Source organism: Symphalangus syndactylus, chromosome 5 (assembly GCF_028878055.3).
Source record: "Symphalangus syndactylus isolate Jambi chromosome 5, NHGRI_mSymSyn1-v2.1_pri, whole genome shotgun sequence".
Lineage (NCBI taxonomy): Eukaryota > Metazoa > Chordata > Mammalia > Primates > Hylobatidae > Symphalangus > Symphalangus syndactylus.
The window spans coordinates 87551407-87572635 of record NC_072427.2 but is presented as its reverse complement, the minus strand read 5'-3'; the positions used below and the strand labels follow the sequence as shown (position 1 = coordinate 87572635).

Here is a 21229-nt window from a genome sequence, read left to right as displayed (position 1 = left end):
TTTCTGATGTTCGAAGCGATTTCTAGAACCACTTTTCCATTATCGCCTATGTTAAGACAGCAATTGGAGATACTCAACTTACCACAGACCCCACCCTCTTCTGCTAATAAGTAGTCTAGTGCCAGCGTGTTTTGATAAATTGCCACGTTCATTTGGTTTTGTTGTTGCGCGAGCATTTCTAGGGCTGAGGCGGTTTGGTTAGTGATTATCTCTAGAACAGCTTGTAGTCTAATTGCTCTATTTGGCATATATGTGGGAGTGCGATAACCCCATGAACCATCCTCTGCCCGAGTGGCAGGACCGTAATATTCAACGATCCGTTGCGGAGGCCACTCGTCCTCTCACAATCTTTGGCTCCCTCCTACCTCCAAGGATCGTTTTTCTCTGGTTATCATACACAGGGACTCTGAGGGTGTTGCCTGCCTACTTTGGAAGTAAAGAGAATCCAGGTTTAATTGTGCCTAGGAAGCAAGTACCTTGCCAGTGATAAGGTAGCCGTGAGTAAGCCTGGGTTCCACATATCCAAAGGAATCCATCAGGGCAGTCCATTGCCGGCTGGTGTTCATAGGACTGTCGCATGGTGCACTTAGGCGGAGGTATGCGGCATAAGGGTTAGTGGTGTTTGTACAGTACCTGGCCTTTTTTGACAAGACACAATTGAGGTAGCTTAAGTTAGAAGGAGACCAGGCTCCGGGGGGTAACCTTGGCCACCACTCAGCTATGGAGGCGTTGACGGCTAGGGTTTGGTGACAGGGGTTTTCACCTATGGAGCGATGGGTTTTATCAGTCCACTTGCGGGATATGCACGCCGTCCCTCTTACTGGGTTGGTAAGTGTCCAGGACTGCGGGCGTTCCTGAGGAGTGAAAGTGAGGCTGGGGTTTTGGGATGCCAGTAAGTAAGGGGGAATGTCTGTCCCGTCCCACGGCCACTGTTCACTCATAAAGCTCCCCCGCATGCCCAGCAATTGGACACATTCATGGTAAGCGCGATGGTTCTCCTAGATCTACAAACAGGTTTTTTCCTGGCTTGGGAAGGGATGCATCTGCTTATAGTTTTTGTATAAAGGAATGGAAATGCCGCGGGTGATTTTCAGGGGGAGTTGTTGGTTTTGAGGCGTTGGCTTTGGCTATAATCTGTTCTCTCTTTATGTCCTCGAGCACCTGAGTGTTTACTCCCCATTGTCCAATTTTGGTGAAGCAAAGCCACTGCTTCCCTCTGGGGCAAATAGCCCCATTACGACTGCCAGATACTCCTAGATTCTTTACTTTATAATAACTCTTTCCTGATTCAACACATTCCTCAATTAAGGTTCCATAACAGGATCTTTCTATATGAGTATGGTAAGTAAAGTATTGTTGCATCTTCCCTCTGTAGTACAAAGACTGATAACACTCATGGCAGCTCAGAGGGGCTGCTGTGGACAGCAGGACAGCTACTGACAGTATTAGGATTGTGGTGAGGGATATTCCTGTATTAAGACTTTTGGTTGGAAGAGAGGTATAGCAAGTGGTTGGGTAGATACAGGCCATTCCTGGAAGCAGGTGGTTAGTCTTCCTTGTGTTTTGGTTTTAAGAAAAAAATGTTGGTTAATTTAAACTTGGTAGGAGAAATTGGCCCAGACGAACACTTAGCTGTTAATGTTTTGGAGGAAGAAACCGCCTTGGGGGTGAGCTTGACCCTGGTGCGATGGATCCAGTTGGGTAGTCCTTGGACTCTCACTGCAGTTGGCGTGCTGAGTATCACAGTGTAGGGGCCTGTCCACTTCAGTGATAGCTTTTTGTGAGGGTCGCGTTGGCCGATAAACACGTCTGTGCCTGCAAGATAGTTATGTTGAGAGGATAAGGAGGTGTCAGCAGGGAGAGGCATGGCCTCATTCACTGCTTCACGAATGAAAGACCATGTCTGGATTAAGGAGGGGAGGTAATTCCCGAGTGGCTCAGAGTCTGTTAAGGGTGGAGGCTCTAAGACAAAAATTCGGCCATACGTGATCCTCAAAGGACTATAAAAAAAGGCTGCCTTTGGTGTTGCCAGAGTCTCATGAAGGCGAAAGGGAGACTTCTCGTCCATGACTGGCAGATTTCTAGAGTGAGCTTGGTGAGTTGGGCTTTAAGGACAGAGTTGACCTTTTCAACTTTGCCTGAAGATTGAGGCTGGTAGGGTGTGTGGAGGACCCATTTTATTCCCAAGGATGTAGAGACGCCTTCAGTGATTTGGCTGATAAAGGCAGGCCCATTATCAGACTGGATGGATGTTGGAAGTCTGAAACAGGGAACTATATGCATGTTGAGAGTTTGTGTGATGACATTTGCACCTTCTGAAGTTGTTGGGAATGCTTCTACCCACCTGGAGAAAGTACAGACAAAGACTAGAAGATAGCGGAGCTGTTTATCGGGCGGCATGTGCATAAGTCTACCTGCCAATCTTGCCTGGGTACCTGGCCCTGGGCTTGGTGGGTAGGAAAAGGCGGTGGCCAGAGGGAACCCTGGGGTGACACTGAGTGGCAGATAGAGCAGGACTGGGTGATCTCTCGAACACAGCTGGAAAGATGAGGACAAGTGAGGAAGGGTGGAGAAGTTGCAGGAAACGTTTGTACCCAACATGGAAGGAGTTGTGGAGGCTTCGGAGGGCAGGGATGATTTGAGAGTGAGGAGAGCGAAGCGCCCTTCCTTGCCATACCATGGTCCTTGTTTTTGAAGGTTGTGGGCAGTCCTCCTTTTCTTCTGGGGAGTAAAGAGGAGAAAACGAGGACAGGGACAGAAACTGGCCTTGCGTGGGTTGTAGGGCTATTTGTTTGGCCACTCTATCTGCTAAAGCATTTCCGGCCAATATAGGATTGTCTGGGGTTTGGTGGCCCCTGCAATGAATGATGGCAAGTTTCTGCGGGCGCCTGGCAGCCTGAAGGAGCTTGCTGATGAGAGCATTTCTAACAGGGGTGTTGTTTGCAGTTAGGAAACTCCCTGCTTTCCAGATGGACAAGTGTGAGTACACGACGTGGAACGCATAATGAGAATCTGAATGTATGTCCAGCTGCTCGAGTGAGAGCTCAAGTGAGGACGATGAGTCCAGCCTTTTGGGAGGTGGTTCCTAGGGGGAGCAGATTAGCTTCAATAGTGTGGGCAAGTGACACTATAGCATAGCCAGCATGTTGGCGTCCTTGATGTAGGAAGGAGCTGCCATCTACAAACCAAGTAAAGGAGGCATCTGGAAGGGGTTTGTCTGTTAGGTTTGGAAAGGTATAAGTTTGAACAGTGTCCACACAGAAGTGTGCAGGGTCTTGGGAGGTAGTGGCTTCAGGTAAGAGTGTGGCCAGGTTTAGACAGGAGCTGGTTAGCATGGTGATTTGGGGGGTTTCTATGAATAAAGCATAGAGTTGGAGGAGCCGTGGGGCAGAGATGAGACTTAGTACACTGCGGTGAGCTAGCATGTCTTTGATGTTATGGGCTGACTAAACTGTTAGGTTGGCCATCCGAGAACTGTGGTTTTGAGCTGTTTAGAGAAGTAGGCAACAACCTGGAGGGCGGGTCCCTTAGACTGGGTTAGAACACGTAGTGCAACTCCACGCCATTCGTCGGGATAGAGGGAGAAAGGTTTGGTGAGGTCTGGGAGGGTGAGGTTGGGGGCTGAGGTGACAGCCTTCTGGAGTAGGCAGAAAGGTTGGGTAATAGGCTGTGCAGGGTTTAAAGGCTCATGGAGAAGGCCTTTAGCAGCTTGGTATAACAGTTTGGCTAGTAGAGCGAAGGAGGGAACCCAGGGCCCAAAATATCCCGCTAGTCCTAGAAAAGAGAGAATTTCTTGCTTAGTTTGCAGAGACGGGAGGGACTGGAAGAGGCACATGTGGTCTCTTGTGAGCCCTTGGCTTCGTGGGGTAAGAGCTAGGCCTAGACAGATGACTGAGGGGGTGCATGTTTGCGCTTCTTTAGGGGAGACCCGATACCCCCACTCTGCCGGAAGTTTAAAAGAGAGATAGTATGGGCGTTGCAGTCTTTTTGAGAGGGGCTACACAGGAGCAGATCATCAAGGAGAGTGGACGGTTTTAGGGATAAGGTACAGAGGTCACGAGCAAGGGCCTGGCCAAAAAGGTGGGTGCCGTCTCTAAAACCTTGAGGTAGTAGGCACCAGGTGAGCTGATGTGAAAGGTGGGTCTTGGGGTCTTCCCACATAACAGCAAAGAGGTCTTGAGAATCAGGGTGCAAATGAATTATGGAAAAAAGCATCCTTTAGGTCTAGGACAGAAAAATGGGTGGTATTGGAGGGAATTGTGGAAAATAAAGTGTATGGGTTAGGAACTACTGGACATACTGGAAGTACAGTTTGGTTAATGAGCCTGAAGTCCTGGACTAAGCGGTAAGTTCCATCTGGCTTTTTAACAGGTAGACATTGGTGTGTTTAAAAGGGATTTTGTTGGGCGGAGGAGGTGACTGGCGAGGAGTGAGAAATGATAGGTTTTAGGCCTACAAGAGCTGCTTGGCGGATTGGATACTGGACCAGTGGCCTTCATTGCTGCACTTGAAACAGGCGCAATGCCTTGTGGAGGTGGATTGCTAGGAGGCTCCCATGTGGAGCTGCGGCCACGTACGCCTGCAGGGCCCTGATAGCGGAGGCGAGCATTCGAAACTCTGCCTGTTTTTGCCTTTCACTTTCCTCATCACGATTGTTAAAGGCTTTGAGGGCTAAATTAAGAAGGTCTCGTTGTGGGGTTTGAGGGCCATCGTCAAGCTTCTGAAGCTTGAGCCGAATATCGGGGATGGGTTGGGAGATGAACCGAAGGTTTAAGATTGTGCTTCCTTCTGGGCTGGCTGGGCCTACGTTGGTATATTTTCTCATGGCTTCCATTAAACAAGAGAGGAAGAAGGGCTGGGTTTTCATCAGGACCTTGGGTGATTTCTGAAAGTTTTTCATAGTTTACCACTTTATGGGCACCCTTTTTGAGTCCTGCAAGGAGACACACAATCATGTGGTCTTGATGGCAGCATCCAAAGGCCCCATCTTGATAATCCCAGTGGGGGTCCTGGCTGGGGACTGCCTGTGTGCCAGTAGGCTGGGCAGCAGCTTGGTGATGAATTGTATCAGCATATGCCTGAGCTAGGGTCCAGATACGGTCCCAGTCTTCTGGGGTGAGGGTGGAAGAGAGGATAACTAGAGGTCATGCCAAGTTAGTTCATAAGACTGGGTGAGGTACTGAAACTCTCTAATAGAAGAGGCAGGGTCTTCTGGGAACAAACCGAGTCTTTTGTGAATTCGAGAGCAATCAGTGAGGGAGAAGGGAACACGAACTCTAACAATACCTTCAGTTCCTGCTACTTCCCGAAGGGGGCATCCTAGCACAGACGCTGAAGTAAGGGTGGGGCATGGGCCAAAAATAATGCCTGAACAAGTACGGGCGGGAGAGAAAGAAAAGCCGGAAGTGGTTCCTGCTGAGGGTTTGAAGGGGGAAGGGGGGTTGAGTTAATAGGCAGCAGAGGATAGATAGGAGCGGAAGGTGGCAGGGTGGGTTTGCAGGCCTCAGGAGAGAGCGGTGGGGGAGGAGAATGGGTACAGGCAGTGCAAGAATTGTCCTGAGGAGAGGATGGTGTAGGAAAAGAAGTGGATACTCTTACTCTTGGAGGCGGTGCTGGCTGGGAAGACAAAGAGGAGGCTTGGGGGGTTAAAGAAGACAGTTGAGAGGAAGAGGTAGGGGCTGGAAGGGGTGGACAGCAGTTGGCTGGATCCAACAAGGAAAAAGAGTTAGGGTCGGGAGGAGAAAGGCGATCAGGGCGGCGAGAATGGAGGGGAAGGATTTGAACAGGTGAGCAAGGATTGCAGAGGCCAGGTTGTAATCTGACTGCGAAAAAGGCCTGGATATAAGGAATTTCTCCCCATTTTTCCAGCCGTCAGCAATAATTGCTTAAGTCAGTTACAATTGTAAAGTCGTATGTTCCATTTGCGGCCCATTTGGACCCATTGTCCAATTTGTACTGTGGCCAGACTGAATTGCAAAAAAAGAACAAAGTGTTTAGAGGGATGTCTTGCCTGAGGCCTAAGGTTTGCAAGTTTTTCATGAGGCAGCCTAGAGGGTAGGCTCAGGAGAACGGGAAAAGCAGACCGTCCCAGACAGCTGGAGGGAGACGATAAAAGGAACATTCGTCACCACTGCCTTTTTCATTCCCAGAATGGGATCAAATGGCTTAGAGTCCCCCTAAGACCAGATGATCAGCGAGTGCCTGGCACACGCCTTAGCATTTTTTTTTTTTTGAGACAGTCTTGCTCTGTTACCCAGGCTAGAGTGCAGTGGCGCGATCTCTGCTCACTGCAACCTCCACCTCCCGGGTTCAAGCGATTCTCCTGCCTCAGCCTCCCGAGTAGCTGGGATTACAGGGGCCTGCCACTGCGCCCAGCTAATTTTTGTATTCTTAGTAGAGACGGGATTTCACCATGTTGACCAGGCTGGTCTCGAACTCCTGACCTCGTGAATCCAACGGCCTCGGCCCCACAAAGTGCTGGGATTACAGGCATGAGCCACCACGCCCGGCCATGCCATAGCCTTCTTGGACCCATGTTGGATTTTGGGGCTGGAGAAACCAAGAGAGGCCATGCGGATTTTTCCCTGTTAACCGGGCTCCCAGGAAACTTACCAGTAGGCGAGATCAGTGACCGATGTGCATGCACAGAGAGACGACTAGAGGCTGAGGAGCTTCCTTTGTCCGGCTGCTGTGGCCTGCTCTCCCAGATGGAGGGGTGGTAGGTCCACCGGGGACGTGGACTGAAGCCCCTCGCGGGTTTCAGCACCAGATGCAAGGCTCTTGCATAGGTTGGAACCCCCAGAGTGCACCAACAGACAACACGAGGCGGTGTGGAGCAACACGCTGTTTTAATGAGAGCCTGGGTGCAGACAGGCTGAGGCCTAAAATGGCATCAGCCCCAAATGAGGAGGGGGCAGGGCTTTTATAGTCCTCTGTAAACAGGAATTGTCCCAGCCTGACGTGACTGCTGTGTAGTACCCGGACGGCCTCCCTCTTGATCTTCAGAGTATGTGTCTTCCAGCCAGCTCTTTTCCTGCCTCTGCTATCTTGCTGCTGGCGCAAGTTTGTGCGTTGGGACTGGGCCTGAGGAGGAGGAGTTATTCATTCCCTCAAGCTTTCAGGCCCCAAGGAGAATCTTTCAATCGGGACTCCCTGAGGCAGTGTCACAGGTGCCTGCCCAACCTTGGCAAAATAAACTTTCTAAATTAACAAGAGACCTGTCTCGGCTGGGCGCAGTGGCTCACCCCTGTAATCCCAGCACTTTGGGAGGCCCAGGCAGGTGGATCACGAGGTCAGGAGATCGAGACCATCCTGGCTAACACGGTGAAACCCCGTCTCTACTAAAAATACAAAAAATTAGCCAGGCATGGTTGCAAGCGCCTGTAGTCCCAGCTACTCGGGAGGCTGATCAGGAGAATGGCCTGAACCCAGGAGGCGGAGCTTGCAGTGAGCGGAGATCGCGCCACTGCACTCCAGCCTGGGCGACAGAGCGAGACTCCGAGACTCCGTCTCAAAAAAAAAAAAAAAAAGAGACCTGTCTCAGATTTTCCAGGTTCACACCGAAAATGGTCTCAAACTCCTGGCCTCAAGTAGTCCATCAGCCTTGGCCTCCTAAAGTGCTGTGATTACAGGTGTGGGCCATTGTGCCTGGCCTTAAGTGTGATTTTTTTAAAATTCTGAGACAGAGTCTAACTCTATTGTCCAAGCTGGACTGCAGTGGTGCAATCTTGGCTCAGTGCAACCTTCATCTCCCGAGTTCAAGCGATTCGCCTGCCTCAGCCTCCTGAGTACATGGGATTACATGTGCACGCCATCACGCCCAGCTAATTTTTTTTTTTGGTAGAGATGGGGTTTCGCCATGTTGGCCAGGCTGGTCTCAAACTCCTGACCTCAAATGACCTCAAATGATCTGGCCTGCCTTGGCCTCCCAAAGAGCTGGAAGTATAGGCATGAGCCATCCGCGCCTGCCCACAAGTGAGTTTTTTTTTTTTTTTTTTGAGACGTCTCGCTCTGTCGCCCAGGCTGGAGTGCAGTGGCGCGATCTCGGCTCACTGCAAGCTCCGCCTCCCGGGTTCACGCTGTTCTCCTGCCTCAGCCTCCCTAGTAGCTGGGACTACAGGCGCCCATGACCACGCCTGGCTAATTTTTTTGTATTTTTAGTAGAGACGGGGTTTCACTGTGTTAGCCAGGATGGTCTCGATTTCCTGACCTCATGATTCGCCCGCCTTGGCCTCCTAAAGTGCTGGGATTACAGGCGTGAGCGGCCGCACCCCGATTCCACAAGTGGATTTTTAAAGGAAAAAGAGGCAGTTGCTAAATTGCTCGCCAACAATTTACATTAAAATACATAAGCGATTTATTGGCTTGTTCTTTGTATCACAAATTCCACAAATTTAGAAACATGATTGTAATGAGTGAAGCAGGTATTCAGGGACTACATGACTAAACAATTGCACTGGGCATGGGTGGAGGGCACGAGTGAAGTCCCGAGCTCAGGTCTCTCTGTGCAAGCCTAGCAGAGCACAGAACGCTCTGGGCTATCTTTTCGCCTAGGGAATACTGTGGGCGGGACAAATCTGGGGGTATAGACAAGCTGGGGACGGCTGTGCCTCGCTGAGGGACTGACACAGGCAGCCAGTGTGTGAGCCCAAAGCTTCCAAGACACCTCTCAGCCAATGTGGAAAGTTTATTTTGCTGAGTTTACAGACACGCCTGTGACAGCCTCAGGAGGACCTGAGGACGTGTGCCCAAGGTGGTCGGGCACAGCTTGCTTTCATACACTTCAGGGAGACACGAGACATCAATCAATATGTGTGAGGCCAGCCGTGGTGGCTCACGCCTGTAACCCCAGCACTTTGGGAGGCCGAGGCGGGTGGATCACCTGAGGTCCGGAGTTTGAGACCAGCCTGGCCAACATGGTGAAACCCCATCTCTACTAAACATAAAAAATTAGCCAGGCGTGGTGGTGGGTGCCTGCAGTCCCAGCTACTCTGGAGGCCGAGGCAGGAGAATGGCTTGAACCCGGGGGGTGGAGGTTGCAGTGAGCGGAGATCGCGCCACTGCACTCCAGCCTGGGCGACAGAGTGAGACTCCATCTCAAAAAAAAAAAAAATAAGAGAGACAAAAGGCTGCATTCTTTTGAGTCGTTGGTCAGCCTTCCACTGAATACACAATTGAGTCTGGCTCAGTGAATCTGCATTTTTACATAAACAATAGGGCAGAGGAAGCAATCAGATGTGTATTTGTCTCAGGGGAGCCTCAGAGGGATGACTGAGTTGTCTGTCCTTTGTACACAAGGAATTTTCCTGCGAGCAAATTGTGAGGGAGATATATACGTTCTTATCTTTGTACCTGTTTTATTTAGGAGTAGAATGGGAAGCAGGTTTTCCTGACATGGTTCCCAGCTTGACTTCCCTTGGCTTAGTGATTTGCGGGTCCCGAGATTTATTTCCTTTCACAGGTGTCTTGAAACTGCCTTTGAAAAATGGTGACAGTAGGAGAAATCTGACAGAGTAGACTCTACCTTGCTTCTGATCTCTAGCGGTTCTTGCTCATTCCTGGGCATAAGCCAAGCTAACCTTGGAGGAATTTCGTTTGTAATTCAACTTGAAAGCCAAGGATGCTAATAATCCCTTCCTGACACTAACCCTCCTTGCTCAGGGACCAAAAACTGCCTTTCAAAGACCAATGAAAGGCCACAAGAATAATATTATGGGACAGGCCTGAATAAATGTAGGTGTAATTTCTTTCTTTCTCTTTTTTTTTTTTCTTTTTGAGACAAAGTCTCACTCTGTCACCCAGGCTGGAGCACAGCGGTGCTATCTCGGTTCACCACAACCTCTGCCTCCCAGGTTCAAGCGATTCTCCTGCCTCAGCCTCCCAAGTAGCTGGGACTACAGGCGTGTGCCACCACGCTCAGCTAATTTTTGTGTTTTTAGTAGTAAAGGGGTTTCGCTATGTTGGCCAGGCTGGTCTTGAACTCCTGACGTTGTGATCTGCCCATCTCTGCCTCCCAAAGTACTGGGATTACAGGCATGAGCCACCGTGCCTGACAGTGTAGTTTCTTTCTCTCTTTCTTTCTTTCTTTCTTTCTTTCTTTCTTTCTTTCTTTCTTTTCAGACAGGGTCTCACTCTGTTGCTTAGGCTGGAGTACAGTGGTATGAACTTGGCTCGGTTGCAACCTCCATCGCCTGAGCTCAGGTGATCCTCCTGCCTCAGCCTCCTGAGTAACTGGGACTACAGGTGCATGCCACCATGCCCAGCTAATTTTTTGTATTTTTTATAGAGATGGGGTTTTCACCGTGTTGCTCAGGCTGATCTGGAACTCCTGGGCTCAAAGGATCTTCCCACCTTGGCCTCCCAAAGTGTTGGGATTACAGGCATGAGCCACTGCTCTGGGCATGTAATCCTTTACCGCCCAAGAACCATATAGCCAGAGGCAGCTGGATTTGTGATTTCCTCAATTGCTCCAATAGATAACATCACTATTGTAGAACCTAAGACTGGCCTTTTTTTCTTTTTGAGACAGTTTCACTTTTGTCTCCCAGGCTGGAGTGCAATGGCACGATCTCAGATCACTGCAACCTCTGCCTCCTGGGTTCAAGCCATTCTGCCTCAGCCTCCCAAGTAGCTGGGATTATAGGCATCCGCTACCACGCCTGGGTAATTTTTGTGTTTTTAGTAGAGACGGGGTTTCATCATATTGGCCAGGCTGGTCTCAAACTCCTGACCTCAGACGATCCACCCGCCTCGGCCTCCCAGGGTGCTAGGATTACAGGCGTGAGCCACTGTGACCAGACGAGATTGGTCTTTTGAGATTTTTTTTTTCAAACTTTCTGGTGTGAACCCCAAATATATGAGACTGGTCTCAGTCAATTTAGGAAGTTTATTTTGTCAAAGTTAAGGACACATGTGACACAGCCTCAGGTGGTCCTGATAACATGTGCCCAAAATGGTCGGGGCACAGTTTGGTTTGACATATTTCAGGGAGATGTGCAACGTCAATCAATATATGTAAGATGTCCATTGGTTCGGCCTGGAAGGGCGGGACAACTTGAAGCAGGGAGAGGGCTCCCAAGTCATAGGTAGATAAGAGACAAATGGTTGTGTTCTTTTGCATTTCTGACTAGCCTTTACAAAGGAGGCAAACAATATGCATTTATCTCAGCGAGCAGAGGGATGACTTTGACTAGCGTGGAAGGCAGGTTTGCCAGGAGCAGTTCCCAGCTTGACTTTTCCCTTTGTGATTTGGGGGTCCCTAGATTTATTTTCCTCTCACACTGGCAACTGAGTGGCCCTACTGGGACCCGTGACTCGTGACCCAGCCAATCCTGTGGCCCCACCCAGAGGCAGACTCAGCACAGGAGGACTGTCCTCCATACCTGTAAGACTTCTTTTTCTTTTATATTTTTATATATATATATATATAATATTTTTATTATACTTTAAGTTCTAGGGTACATGTGCACAACGTACAGGTTTGTTACATATGTATCCATGTGCCATGTTGGTGTGCTGCACCCAGTAACTCGTCATTTACATTAGGTATATCTCCTAATGCTATCCCTCCCCCCTTCCCCCATTTTTTTTTTTTTTTTTTGAGACAGAGTCTCGCTCTGTCGCCCAGGCTGGAGTGCAGTGGCGCAGTCTCGGCTCACTGCAAGCTCCGCCTCCCGGGTTCACGCCATTCTCCTGCCTCAGCCTCTCCGAGTAGCTGGGACTACAGGCGCCCACCACCACGCCCGGCTTATTTTTTTTGTACATTTAGTAGAGACAGGGTTTCACCGTGGTCTCGATCTCCTGACCTCGTGATCCGCCCGCCTCGGCCTCCCAAAGTGCTGAGATTACAAGCGTGAGCCACCGCGCCCGGCCTTTTTTTTTTTTTTTTTTTGAGACAGGGCCTGGCTCTATTCTCAAGGCTGGAGTGCTGGAGTGCAGTGGCACTATCACAGTTCACTGCAGCCTCCAACTCTGAGATTGAAGTTATCCTCCCACCTCAGCCTCCCAAGTAGCTAGAACTACAGGCATGTGCCACCACGCCTGGCTAATTGTTTTGTTGTTGTGGTGGTGGTGATTGTTTTAGAGATGGAATTTCACTCTTGTTGCCCAGGCTGGAGTGCAGTGGCACAATCTCGGCTCACTGCAACCTCCACCTCCCGGGTTCAAGCCATTCTCCTGCCTCAGCCTCCTGAATAGCTGGGATTACAGGCATGCACCACCACACCCGGCTAATTTTGTATTTTTAGTAGAGATAGGGTTTCTCCATGTTGGTCAGGCTGGTCTAGAACTCAGGTTATCCACCCTGGCCTCCCAAAGTGCTGGAATTACAGGTGTGAGCCACTGCGCTCGGCTGTTGTTATTGTGTTTTTTTTGTTGTTGTTGTTTTTGAGATTGAGTCTCGCTCTGTTGCCCAGGCTGGAGTGCACTGGCACAATCTCGGCTCACTGCAACCTCTGCCTCTCGGGTTCAAGCAATTCTTGTGCCTCAGCACCCCCATTAGCTGGGATTACAGGCATGCCCCACCATGCCCCACTAATTTTTATATTTTTAGTAGAGATGGGGTTTCACCATGTTGGCCAGGCTGGTCTCCAACTCTTGACCTCAGTTGATCCACCCACTTCAGCCTCCCAAAGTGCTGGGATTACAGGCATGAGCCACCACACCACTCCCTGGCTAATTTTTTTTTTAATTTTTTGTAGATAAGGGTTTCAGTATGTTGCCCAGGCTGGTCTCTAACTCCTGGCCTCAAATGATCCTCCTGCCTCAGCCTCCCAAAGAGCTGGGATTACAGGCATGAGCCGCAGTGCCCAGGTGATACCCCTGTCATTTCATCTCTAACCATTTAGCTGCACCCATTCCCTAGCTCCATGCCTACCAGATTGTCCATAAAAACCCTAACCTGCAAGCCTTTGGGGAGACTGATTTGAGTAGGAACTCCGTCTCCCACAGGGCTGGCCTCACGTTAATTACACTCTTTCTTTACTGCAATACCGCAGTCAGTCTCAGTGACCTGATGTTATCTATGCGGCAGGCAGGAAGAACCCATCAGGGAATCGTAGTCTTGCTGTAAACATGGGGAGAAAGTGGCTGATCAGAGGGAAGCTTTTTTGTACTTCTGAGTCAGTCAAGGCCTGACCCACAGATCCGCATGGCAGGATCCTTCTGGAGGCTCCCCAGGGCCACAGAGCAGCTTCCTGCACCACTGGGTCGTCTGTTCCCATGATGCCAGCCCAGTGGAGGGAGTAGAACTACTGCACTGAGGGATGCAGTCCTACTGCTCCACACAGGCACCCACTACTCTTTTTTTCTAATTTTTTAGAAACGAGGTCTCACCATGTCGTCCTGGCTGGAGTACAGTGGCATGATCATAGTGAGGGAAGACAGAGACTCTCTCATATTGTTTTATACTCAGAAAAAGAAAGAGAAGCAAAACTAAAGGCAGGTAGGCCGGCGCCTAGGAACCAGACCCCAAACCAGGCCTGGGCCTGCCTGACCTAAGCCTGGTAGTTAAAATTCGGCCCCTGACCTAGCAACTGTTGTTATCTATAGATTCCAGACATTGTATGGAAGGACACTGTGAAACCTCTCATTCTGTTCTGTTTCACTCTGACCACCGGTGCTGGCAGCCCCTGTCACGTACCCCCTGGCTTGCTCAATCAATCACGACCCTCTCATGCAGACCCCCTTAGAGTTGTGAGCCCTTAAAAGGGACAGAAGTTGAGCACCTGAGGAGCTCGGATTTTAAGATGCTAGCCTGCCGATGATCCCAGCTGATTAAAGCCACTCCCTTCACTATCTTGGTGTCTGAGGGGTTTTGTCCGCGGCTCATCCTGCTACATTTCTTGGTTCCCTGACCGGGAAGCGAGGTGATTAATGGACAGTCGAGGCAGCTTCTTAGGCGGCTTTAGCCTCCCCTGTGGAACATCACTGCGGGGGACTCCAACCAGACGGAGCGACACGGATCCTGAGAGCGCTCCCGGGTAGGCATTTGCCCCGGTGGGACGCCCCCCAGAGCAGTGTATGGCAGGCCCCCATGGAGGATCAGTGCAGTGGCTGAACACCAGGAAGGAACTGGCACTTGGAGTCTGGACATCTGAAACTTGGTAAGACTAGTCTTTGGAACTTGCCCACTCCGTTTGAGTGGAAGCATCGCCTGATCACCCTTGGCATGCCTTTATCGGCATTTTGGTTTCGTTTTGGTTTTGTCTTGGTTTGAATTGCTTGACAGGACTGGTCTTTGAAACTTACAGGCGTGAGCCACCGCGCCCGGCCAACCGAGACCATCCTTAAACATCAGTAGACTGGGAGCTGTACATGGATGGGAGCAGCGTTGCCAACTCCTGCAAAGTGACTCTGAAAAAGACAAGCCCTGCTCCAGTCACACCCAGAAGCTGAGTGGTCCACACACAGCCGAAGCATGAGACAACTCATCGCGGGACTCATTTTCCTTAAAATTTGGACTTGTACAGTAAGGACTTCAGCTGACCTTCCTTAGACTGAGGACTGTTCCCAATATATACATCAAGTCACTGAGGTAGGACAAAAGATTGCTACAGTCCTGTTATTTTATGGTTATTATAAGTATACTGGGACTCTAAGAGAAACTTGTTTGTATGATGCTATTCTATCCAAGCTATGTAGCCCAGGAAATAACCAACCTGATGCCTGTTATGACCCATTTTAAGCCTCCCATGATCACAGTTTTTAAAACCAAATTAAGGACTGGTCATTTTCTAGGTGACGCAAGTGAAGTAATAGCTAAGAAAGAAGAAAGACGGGTCCCCAAGCATATAACCCTCAAATTTAATGCTTGTGCCACTATCAGTAGCAATCGGCATAGAATAAGATGTGGTTCTTTACATTGAAAAAAAAAGTTACACGGCAGGAAATAAGTATATCTGCCATGAATTAAGCTCATGTGCAACTGTGTGTAGTTACTGGTTTTGTGTCATCTGGACTACTTGGAAAAAGGATGAAAAAGATCCTGTCTAGCTCCAAAAAGGAGAAGGCAGCCCCGCCTGTACGAGTGGAAGCTGCAACCCCTTAAAATTAGTAATTACAAATCCCTTAAACCCAAGGTAGAAAAAAAGAGAACACCTATCTCTGGGCATGGATAGAAAAGGACTGGATCTTAGAGGAAATATCGTAGTAAAAGAGGAGGTTCATAAACTCTCTCCGGAACCAGCATTTCAGACTTTCTTTTTTTTTTTTTTTTTTGTTTTGAGACAGAGTCTCGCTCTGTCACCCAGGCTGGAGTGCAGTGGCGCGATCTCGGCTCACTGCAGGCTCCGCCCCCCGGGGTTCACGCCATTCTCCTGCCTTAGCCTCCCGCGTAGCTGGGACTACAGGTGCCCGCCACCTCACCCGGCTAATTTTTTGTATTTTTAGTGGAGATGGGGTTTCACCGTGTTAGCCAGGATGGTCTCGATCTCCTGACCTCGTGATCCACCTGCCTGGGCCTCCCAAAGTGCTGGGATTACAGGCGTGAGCCACCGCGCCCGGCCCAGCATTTCAGACTTTCTATGATGAACTAAATGTGCCAGTACCAGAGACTCCAGGAAAAACCCGAAATCGTTTTTGCAATTAGCCAAGCATGTAGCCCAGTCTCTAAATGTCACTTCATGTTATGTTTGTGGAGAAACTGTAATAGGAGATCAATGGCCGTAAAAAGCCCGAGAATTAGTGCCTACAGACCCAGTTCCTGATGAATTCGTGGCCCAGAAGAAATCACCTTGATCATTTCTAGGTTCTAAAAGTCTCAATTATTAGACAATATTGCATAGCTAAAAAAAGGAAAGAATTCACTCATTCTGTAGGATGACTTAGGTGCCTCGGACAAAAACTATATAATGGTACCACAAAAACAGTTACATGGTGGAGGTCAAACCACACAGATAAAAATCCATTCAGTAAATTTCCAAAGTTGCAGACCGTTTGGGCCCACCCAGAATCCCACTGGGACTGGACGGCCCCCACTGGGCTATACTAGATAAGTAGACATACAGCCTACGCTAAGCCGCCTGACCAGTGGACAGGTAGTTGTGTTATGGGCACTATTAAATCATCTTTCTTCCTACTGCCCATAAAAACAGGCGAACTCCTGGGCTTCCCTGTCTATGCTTCCTGCGAAAAATGAAACGTAGCCATAGATAATTAAAAAGATGATGAATGGCCTCCTAAAAAAATTATACAATACTCATGGTGGCGGGCGCATGCAGTCCCAGCTACTCAGGAGGCTGAGGGAGGAGAATGGCGTGAACCCGGGAGGCAGAGCTTGCAGTGAGCCGAGATCACACCACTGCACCAGCCTGAGTGACAGAGCGAGACTCCGTCTCAAAAAAAAAAAAAATTATACAATACTATACGCCTGCCACTTAGACACAAGACAGCTCATGGGGATACCGGAGCCCCATTTACATGCTCAACCGAATCATACGGTTGCAAGCTGTTTTAGAAATCATCACTAATAAAACCGGTCAAGCCTTGACTATTCTGGCCTGGCAAGAAACTCAGATAAGAAATGCTATCTATCAAAATAGATTGGCTAGCAGCTACTTGCTATCAATCAATAGATCGACTGCTTGCTAGCAGGTGAAAGAGAGGTCTATAAGAAATTTAACCTTCCTGGCCGGGCGCGGTGGCTTACGCTTGTAATCCCAGCACTTTGGGAGGCCGAGGCGGGCGGATCACGAGGTCAGGAGATCGAGACCGCGGTGAAACCTCGTCTCTACTAAAAAATACAAAAAATTAGCCGGGCGAGGTGGCGGGCGCCTGTAGTCCCAGCTACTCGGAGAGGCTGAGGCAGGAGAATGGCGTGAACCCGGGAGGCGGAGCTTGCAGTGAGCCGAGATTGCGCCAGTGCCCTCCAGCCTGGGTGACAGAGCGAGACTCCGTCTCAAAAAAAAAAAAAAAAGAAAAGAAATTTAACCTTCCTAATTACTGTCTATACATCGATAATTAAAGACAAGTAGTTAAAGACATAGTTAGAAATATGACAAAACTGGCACATGTGCCCGTACAAGTGTAGCACGGATTCGACCCTGAAGCCAGGTGGTTCCCAGCACTAGGAGGATTTAAAACTCTTATAATAGGAGTTATAATAGTAATAGAAACCTGCTTACTGCTCCCTTATTTGCTACCTGTACTTCTTCAAATGATAAAAAGCTTCATCGCTACCTTAGTTCACCAAAATGCATCAGCACAAGTGTACTATATGAATCCCTATCAATCTATTGTACAATGGAATGCCTAACCTGGTTTTTACTAACACTGTTTTTAGACTCTCCCTTTCCTTTAAGCACCTAGCCTTGTTTCCACCTGAATTGACTCTCCCTTAGCTAAGAGAGCCAGACAGACTCCATCTTGGCTCTTTCACTGGCAGCCCCTTCCTCAAGGACTTAACTCGTGCAAGCTGACTCCCAGCACATCCAAGAGTGCAATTAACTGATAAGATACTGTGGCGAGCTATATCCGCAGTTCCCAGGAATTCGTCTGATTGATAACGCCCAAAGCCCCGTGTCTATCACCTTGTAATAGTCTTAAAGCCCCTGCACCTGGAACTGTTTACTTTCCTGTAACCATTTATCCTTTTAACTTTTTTGCCTACTTTACTTCTGTAAAATTGTTTCAACTAGACCCCCCCTCCCCTTTCTAAACCAAAGTATAAAAGAAAATCTAGCCCCTTCTTCAGGGCCAGGAGAACTTTGAGCGTTAGCCATCTCTTGGCCGCCGGCTGCATCAACAGACTCTTAATTCGTCTCAAAGTGTGGCATTTTCTCTAACTCCCTCAGGTACAACAACAAGAAGATGTAAGTGGCAAAAATAAGAGTAAGAATTCCCACTAATAAAAAGTGAGAGTCTCAAAGAGGGGGAATGAGGTAAGAGAGAGACCCTCTCATATTGTTTTATAGTGTTTTATACTCAGAAAAAGAAAGAGAAGTGAAACTAAAGGCAGGTAGCCCGGCGCCTAGGAACCAGACCCCAAACCAGGCCTGGGCCTACCTGACCTAAGCCTGATAGTTAAAATTCGACCCCTGACCTAGAAACTGTTGTTATCTATAGATTCCAGACATTGTATGGAAGGACATTGTGAAACCTCCCGTTCTGCTCTGTTTCACTCTGACCACCGGTGCTGGCAGCCCCTGTCACGTACCCCCTGGCTTGATCAATAGATCATGACCCTCTCATGCAGACCCCCTTAGAGTTGTGAGCCCTTAAAAGGGACAGAAGTTGAGCACCTGAGGAGCTCGGATTTTAAGATGCTAGCCTGCCGATGCTCCCAGCTGATTAAAGCCACTCCCTTCACTATCTTGGTGTCTGAGGGGTTTTGTCCGCGGCTGGTCCTGCTACAACAGCTCACTATAATCTCAAACTCCTGAGCTCCAGTGATTCTCCTGCCTGTGAAAGGAAAATAAATCTTGCCCCTCCCCCCACCCCAAATCACTAAGGTAAAGGGAAAAGTCAAGCTGGAAACTGCTTAGGGCCAACCTGCCCTAAGCAAAGTCACCCCTCTGCTCACTGAGATAAATGCATATCTGATGGCCTCCTTTGGAAAGACTAATCAGAAACTCAAAAGAATGCAACCATTTGTCTCTTTCCTACCTGTGACCTGCAAGCCCCCTCCCGGCTTCCAGTCTTCCTGCCTTTGTTTCCAGTTGTCCTGCCTTCCCGAACCAATGTACTTCTTACCTATATTGATTGATGTCTCGTGTCTCCCTAAAATGTATAAAACCAAACTGTGCCCCGACCACCCTGGGCACGTGTTGTCAGGACCTCCTGAAGCTGTGTCGCGGGTGCGTCCTCAACCTTCGCAAAGTAAACTTTCTAAATTAACTGAGGCCTGCCTCAAATTTTCAGGGTTCACATGCCTTAGCCTCCTGAGTAACTGGGACTATAGGCACGTGGACCACTCCCTACTAATTTTGTTGTTGTTGAGACAGAGTCTAGCTTTATTGCCCAGGCTGGTCTCCAACTGCTGGGCTCAAGCGATCTTCCCCCCTCTGCCTCCCAAAGCGCTGGGATTACAGCCATGAGCCACCATGCCCGGCCTTCTTTTTCTCTTTCCAGCATTGGCTTTGAAATCTTATGAAATCCAAACGGATGGGAGCCTAGGCTAACAAGTATGTCTTGATGGTTTTTGTTCATCAGAACCCTTGCCAAGACTTTTATTTTTAAATGTACGGCTTAAAATATATCATCCTCGGCCCTGAGCCAATGAGAGGAAGCCAAGGTAAAACACTATCTTCTCCAGGACATATGGAAAGTCGCTGCTGCCGGAGTAAGGGAGAGATTCTAGAAAGGACATTCTAGTGCAACAGGCAAAGTTTCATGGCACCAACAGCTATTTTCCAGGAAAGAATCTTTAAACTATGGAGTTTATGGAAAAAAAGAAAGGGGGGAGAAAGACATTTCTGCAAACTGACCTAAGCCCTGGGACTCCGAACCTTCCTATCTGAAGAAAGGGAAGGGGGACTCCGAGGCCCTCTGCGGGACACAGGTGCAATGTTGACCTGCTGCTCTCAGTGAGGCTCCTCTGCATGGAGAGCCCTTCCTTGGCCTGAGTTGTACTTAAAAGCAGGCCCTTGTCTTTCCTTTTTTTGAGACAGGGTCTCATCTGTCCCCCAGGCTGGAGTGCAGTGGCCTGACCTTGGCTCACTGCAACCTCCACCTCCCAGGTTCAAGCGATTCTCCCACCTCAGCCTCCCAAGTAGATGGGGCCACAGGTGTGCACCACCACGCCCAGCTCATTTTTCTATTTTTTGGTAGAGGCAAGGTTTCACTGTCTTGGCCAGACTGGTCACAAACTCTTGACCTCAAGTGATCTTCCTACCTCAGCTTCCCAAAGTGCTGAGATTTCAGGCTTGAGCCACTGTGCCCAGCCCAGGCCCTTGCCTTTCTCATGGCTTTCAGTTTCCACCCTTCCTCCCTTTTCCTTGCGCCACTGAGCACTTTAAAAATCCTAATTGTGTCACCAGACGGGGTTGCAAACTAAGGCATCTACTTGCGGGAGTCAGCCTAAGCCAGCTCATGGGGCTTGAATTCTTTTGTTTTTGTTTTTGTTTTTGAGACAGAATTTTGCTATTATTGCTGAGGCTGGAGTGCAATGGTGCGATCTCAGCTCACTGCAACCTCTGCCTCCCGGGTTCAAGCGATTCTCCTGCTTCAGCCTCCCAAGTAGCTGGGATTACAAGCATGTGCCGCCAAGCCTGGCTGATTTTTTTGTATTTTTAGTAGAGATGGGATTTCTCCACGTCAGCCAGGCTGGTCTCGAACTCCCGACCTCAGGTGATCCACCCACCTCGGCCTCCCAAAGTGCTGGGATTGCAGGCTTGAGCCACAGCGCCCGGTCAAAGTATTTTTAAGGTGTATTTTGCAGCATCTTTTGATGCTCTTCATACTTTTTTCAATCTTTCAGTTATTTAAGTGCATCATTCTCTTTCCACAATCTCAGCACCCTGAGGGTTTCCGCTTCTCTTCTGCCCCTTTGATGAATGCTCTATTTATGATTCTTCTTGTAAAACTGAACACCTTCGGTGACTCTTCCACTCAGTCCTGCTTGAGCCACACTGCCTGGAGGCCAGGGTGATCCTGGGATGTCACAAGGGCAGTGAAGGGACCCTTTGTTACAGGAAAGGGGTCCAGATCCAGACTCCAAAAGAGGGTTCTTAGATCTCGAGCAAAAAAGAATTCAGGGAGCCGGGCGCAGTGGCTCACGCTTGTAATCCCAGCACTTTGGGAGGCCGAGGCGGGTGGATCACAAGGTCAGGAGATCGAGACCACGGTGAAACCCCGTCTCTACTAAAAATACAAAAAATTAGCCGGGCGTGATGGCGGGCGCCTGTAGTCCCAGCTACTCAGAGAGGCTGAGGCAGGAGAATGGCGTGAACCCAGGAGGTGGAGCTTGCAGTGAGCCGAGATCACGCTACTGCACTCCAGCCTGGGTGACAGAGCGAGACTCCGTCTCAAAAAAAAAAAAAAAAAAAAAAAAAATTCAGGGCCAGTCCGTAAAGTGAAACAAGTTTATTAAGAAAGTAAAGGAATAAGGGAATGGCTACTCCAAAGATGGAATAGGAATAGGACTAGGAAATGGCATACAGTGCTACTAGATACTCAACGTTTCAGATTTTTGAATTTGTTGTTGGAGTTGGGTGTCATTAGAAAAAAATACGAAAAGAGACGGTTAGCAGTGCAATTGAAGACATGTTAGGTTAATATATAATGTATGAGTCTG

At 49.0% G+C, this 21229-nt stretch overlaps 2 protein-coding genes across 2 annotated transcripts; both read right to left on the bottom strand.

Annotated features, from left to right (window-relative positions):
- Positions 1 to 773: 773 nt before the first annotated feature.
- ERVH48-1 (endogenous retrovirus group 48 member 1, envelope) lies at positions 774 to 1530 on the bottom strand. The gene has a single exon (XM_055279835.2). It carries the CDS (start codon positions 1528 to 1530, stop codon positions 1048 to 1050), a length of 483 nt encoding a protein of 160 aa, XP_055135810.1. The 3' UTR covers positions 774 to 1047.
- LOC129481619 (uncharacterized) lies at positions 1458 to 11379 on the bottom strand. Its single transcript, XM_055276737.1, has 3 exons — positions 11279 to 11379; positions 6613 to 6881; positions 1458 to 1815 (listed from the first exon to the last, which is right to left on the bottom strand). The coding sequence occupies exons 1-3, from the start codon at positions 11377 to 11379 to the stop codon at positions 1547 to 1549; spliced, it is 639 nt and encodes a 212-aa protein (XP_055132712.1). The 3' UTR covers positions 1458 to 1546.
- Positions 11380 to 21229: the final 9850 nt, after the last annotated feature.

What these genes read in the sequence shown, in the direction of transcription:
- ERVH48-1 (XM_055279835.2), bottom strand. Translation starts at nt 1,530, where the DNA reads ATGGCCTGTATCTACCCAACCACTTGCTATACCTCTCTTCCAACCAAA.
- LOC129481619 (XM_055276737.1), bottom strand. Translation starts at nt 11,379, where the DNA reads ATGGAGGACAGTCCTCCTGTGCTGAGTCTGCCTCTGGGTGGGGCCACA. An exon ending in AGGGCCACTCAGTTGCCAGT is followed by an intron (nt 6,882 to 11,278) that starts GTGAGAGGAAAA and finishes ATGCCATTTTAG; the next exon opens with GCCTCAGCCTGTCTGCACCC. An exon ending in GTCACTGATCTCGCCTACTG is followed by an intron (nt 1,816 to 6,612) that starts GTAAGTTTCCTG and finishes ACTATCTTGCAG; the next exon opens with GCACAGACGTGTTTATCGGC.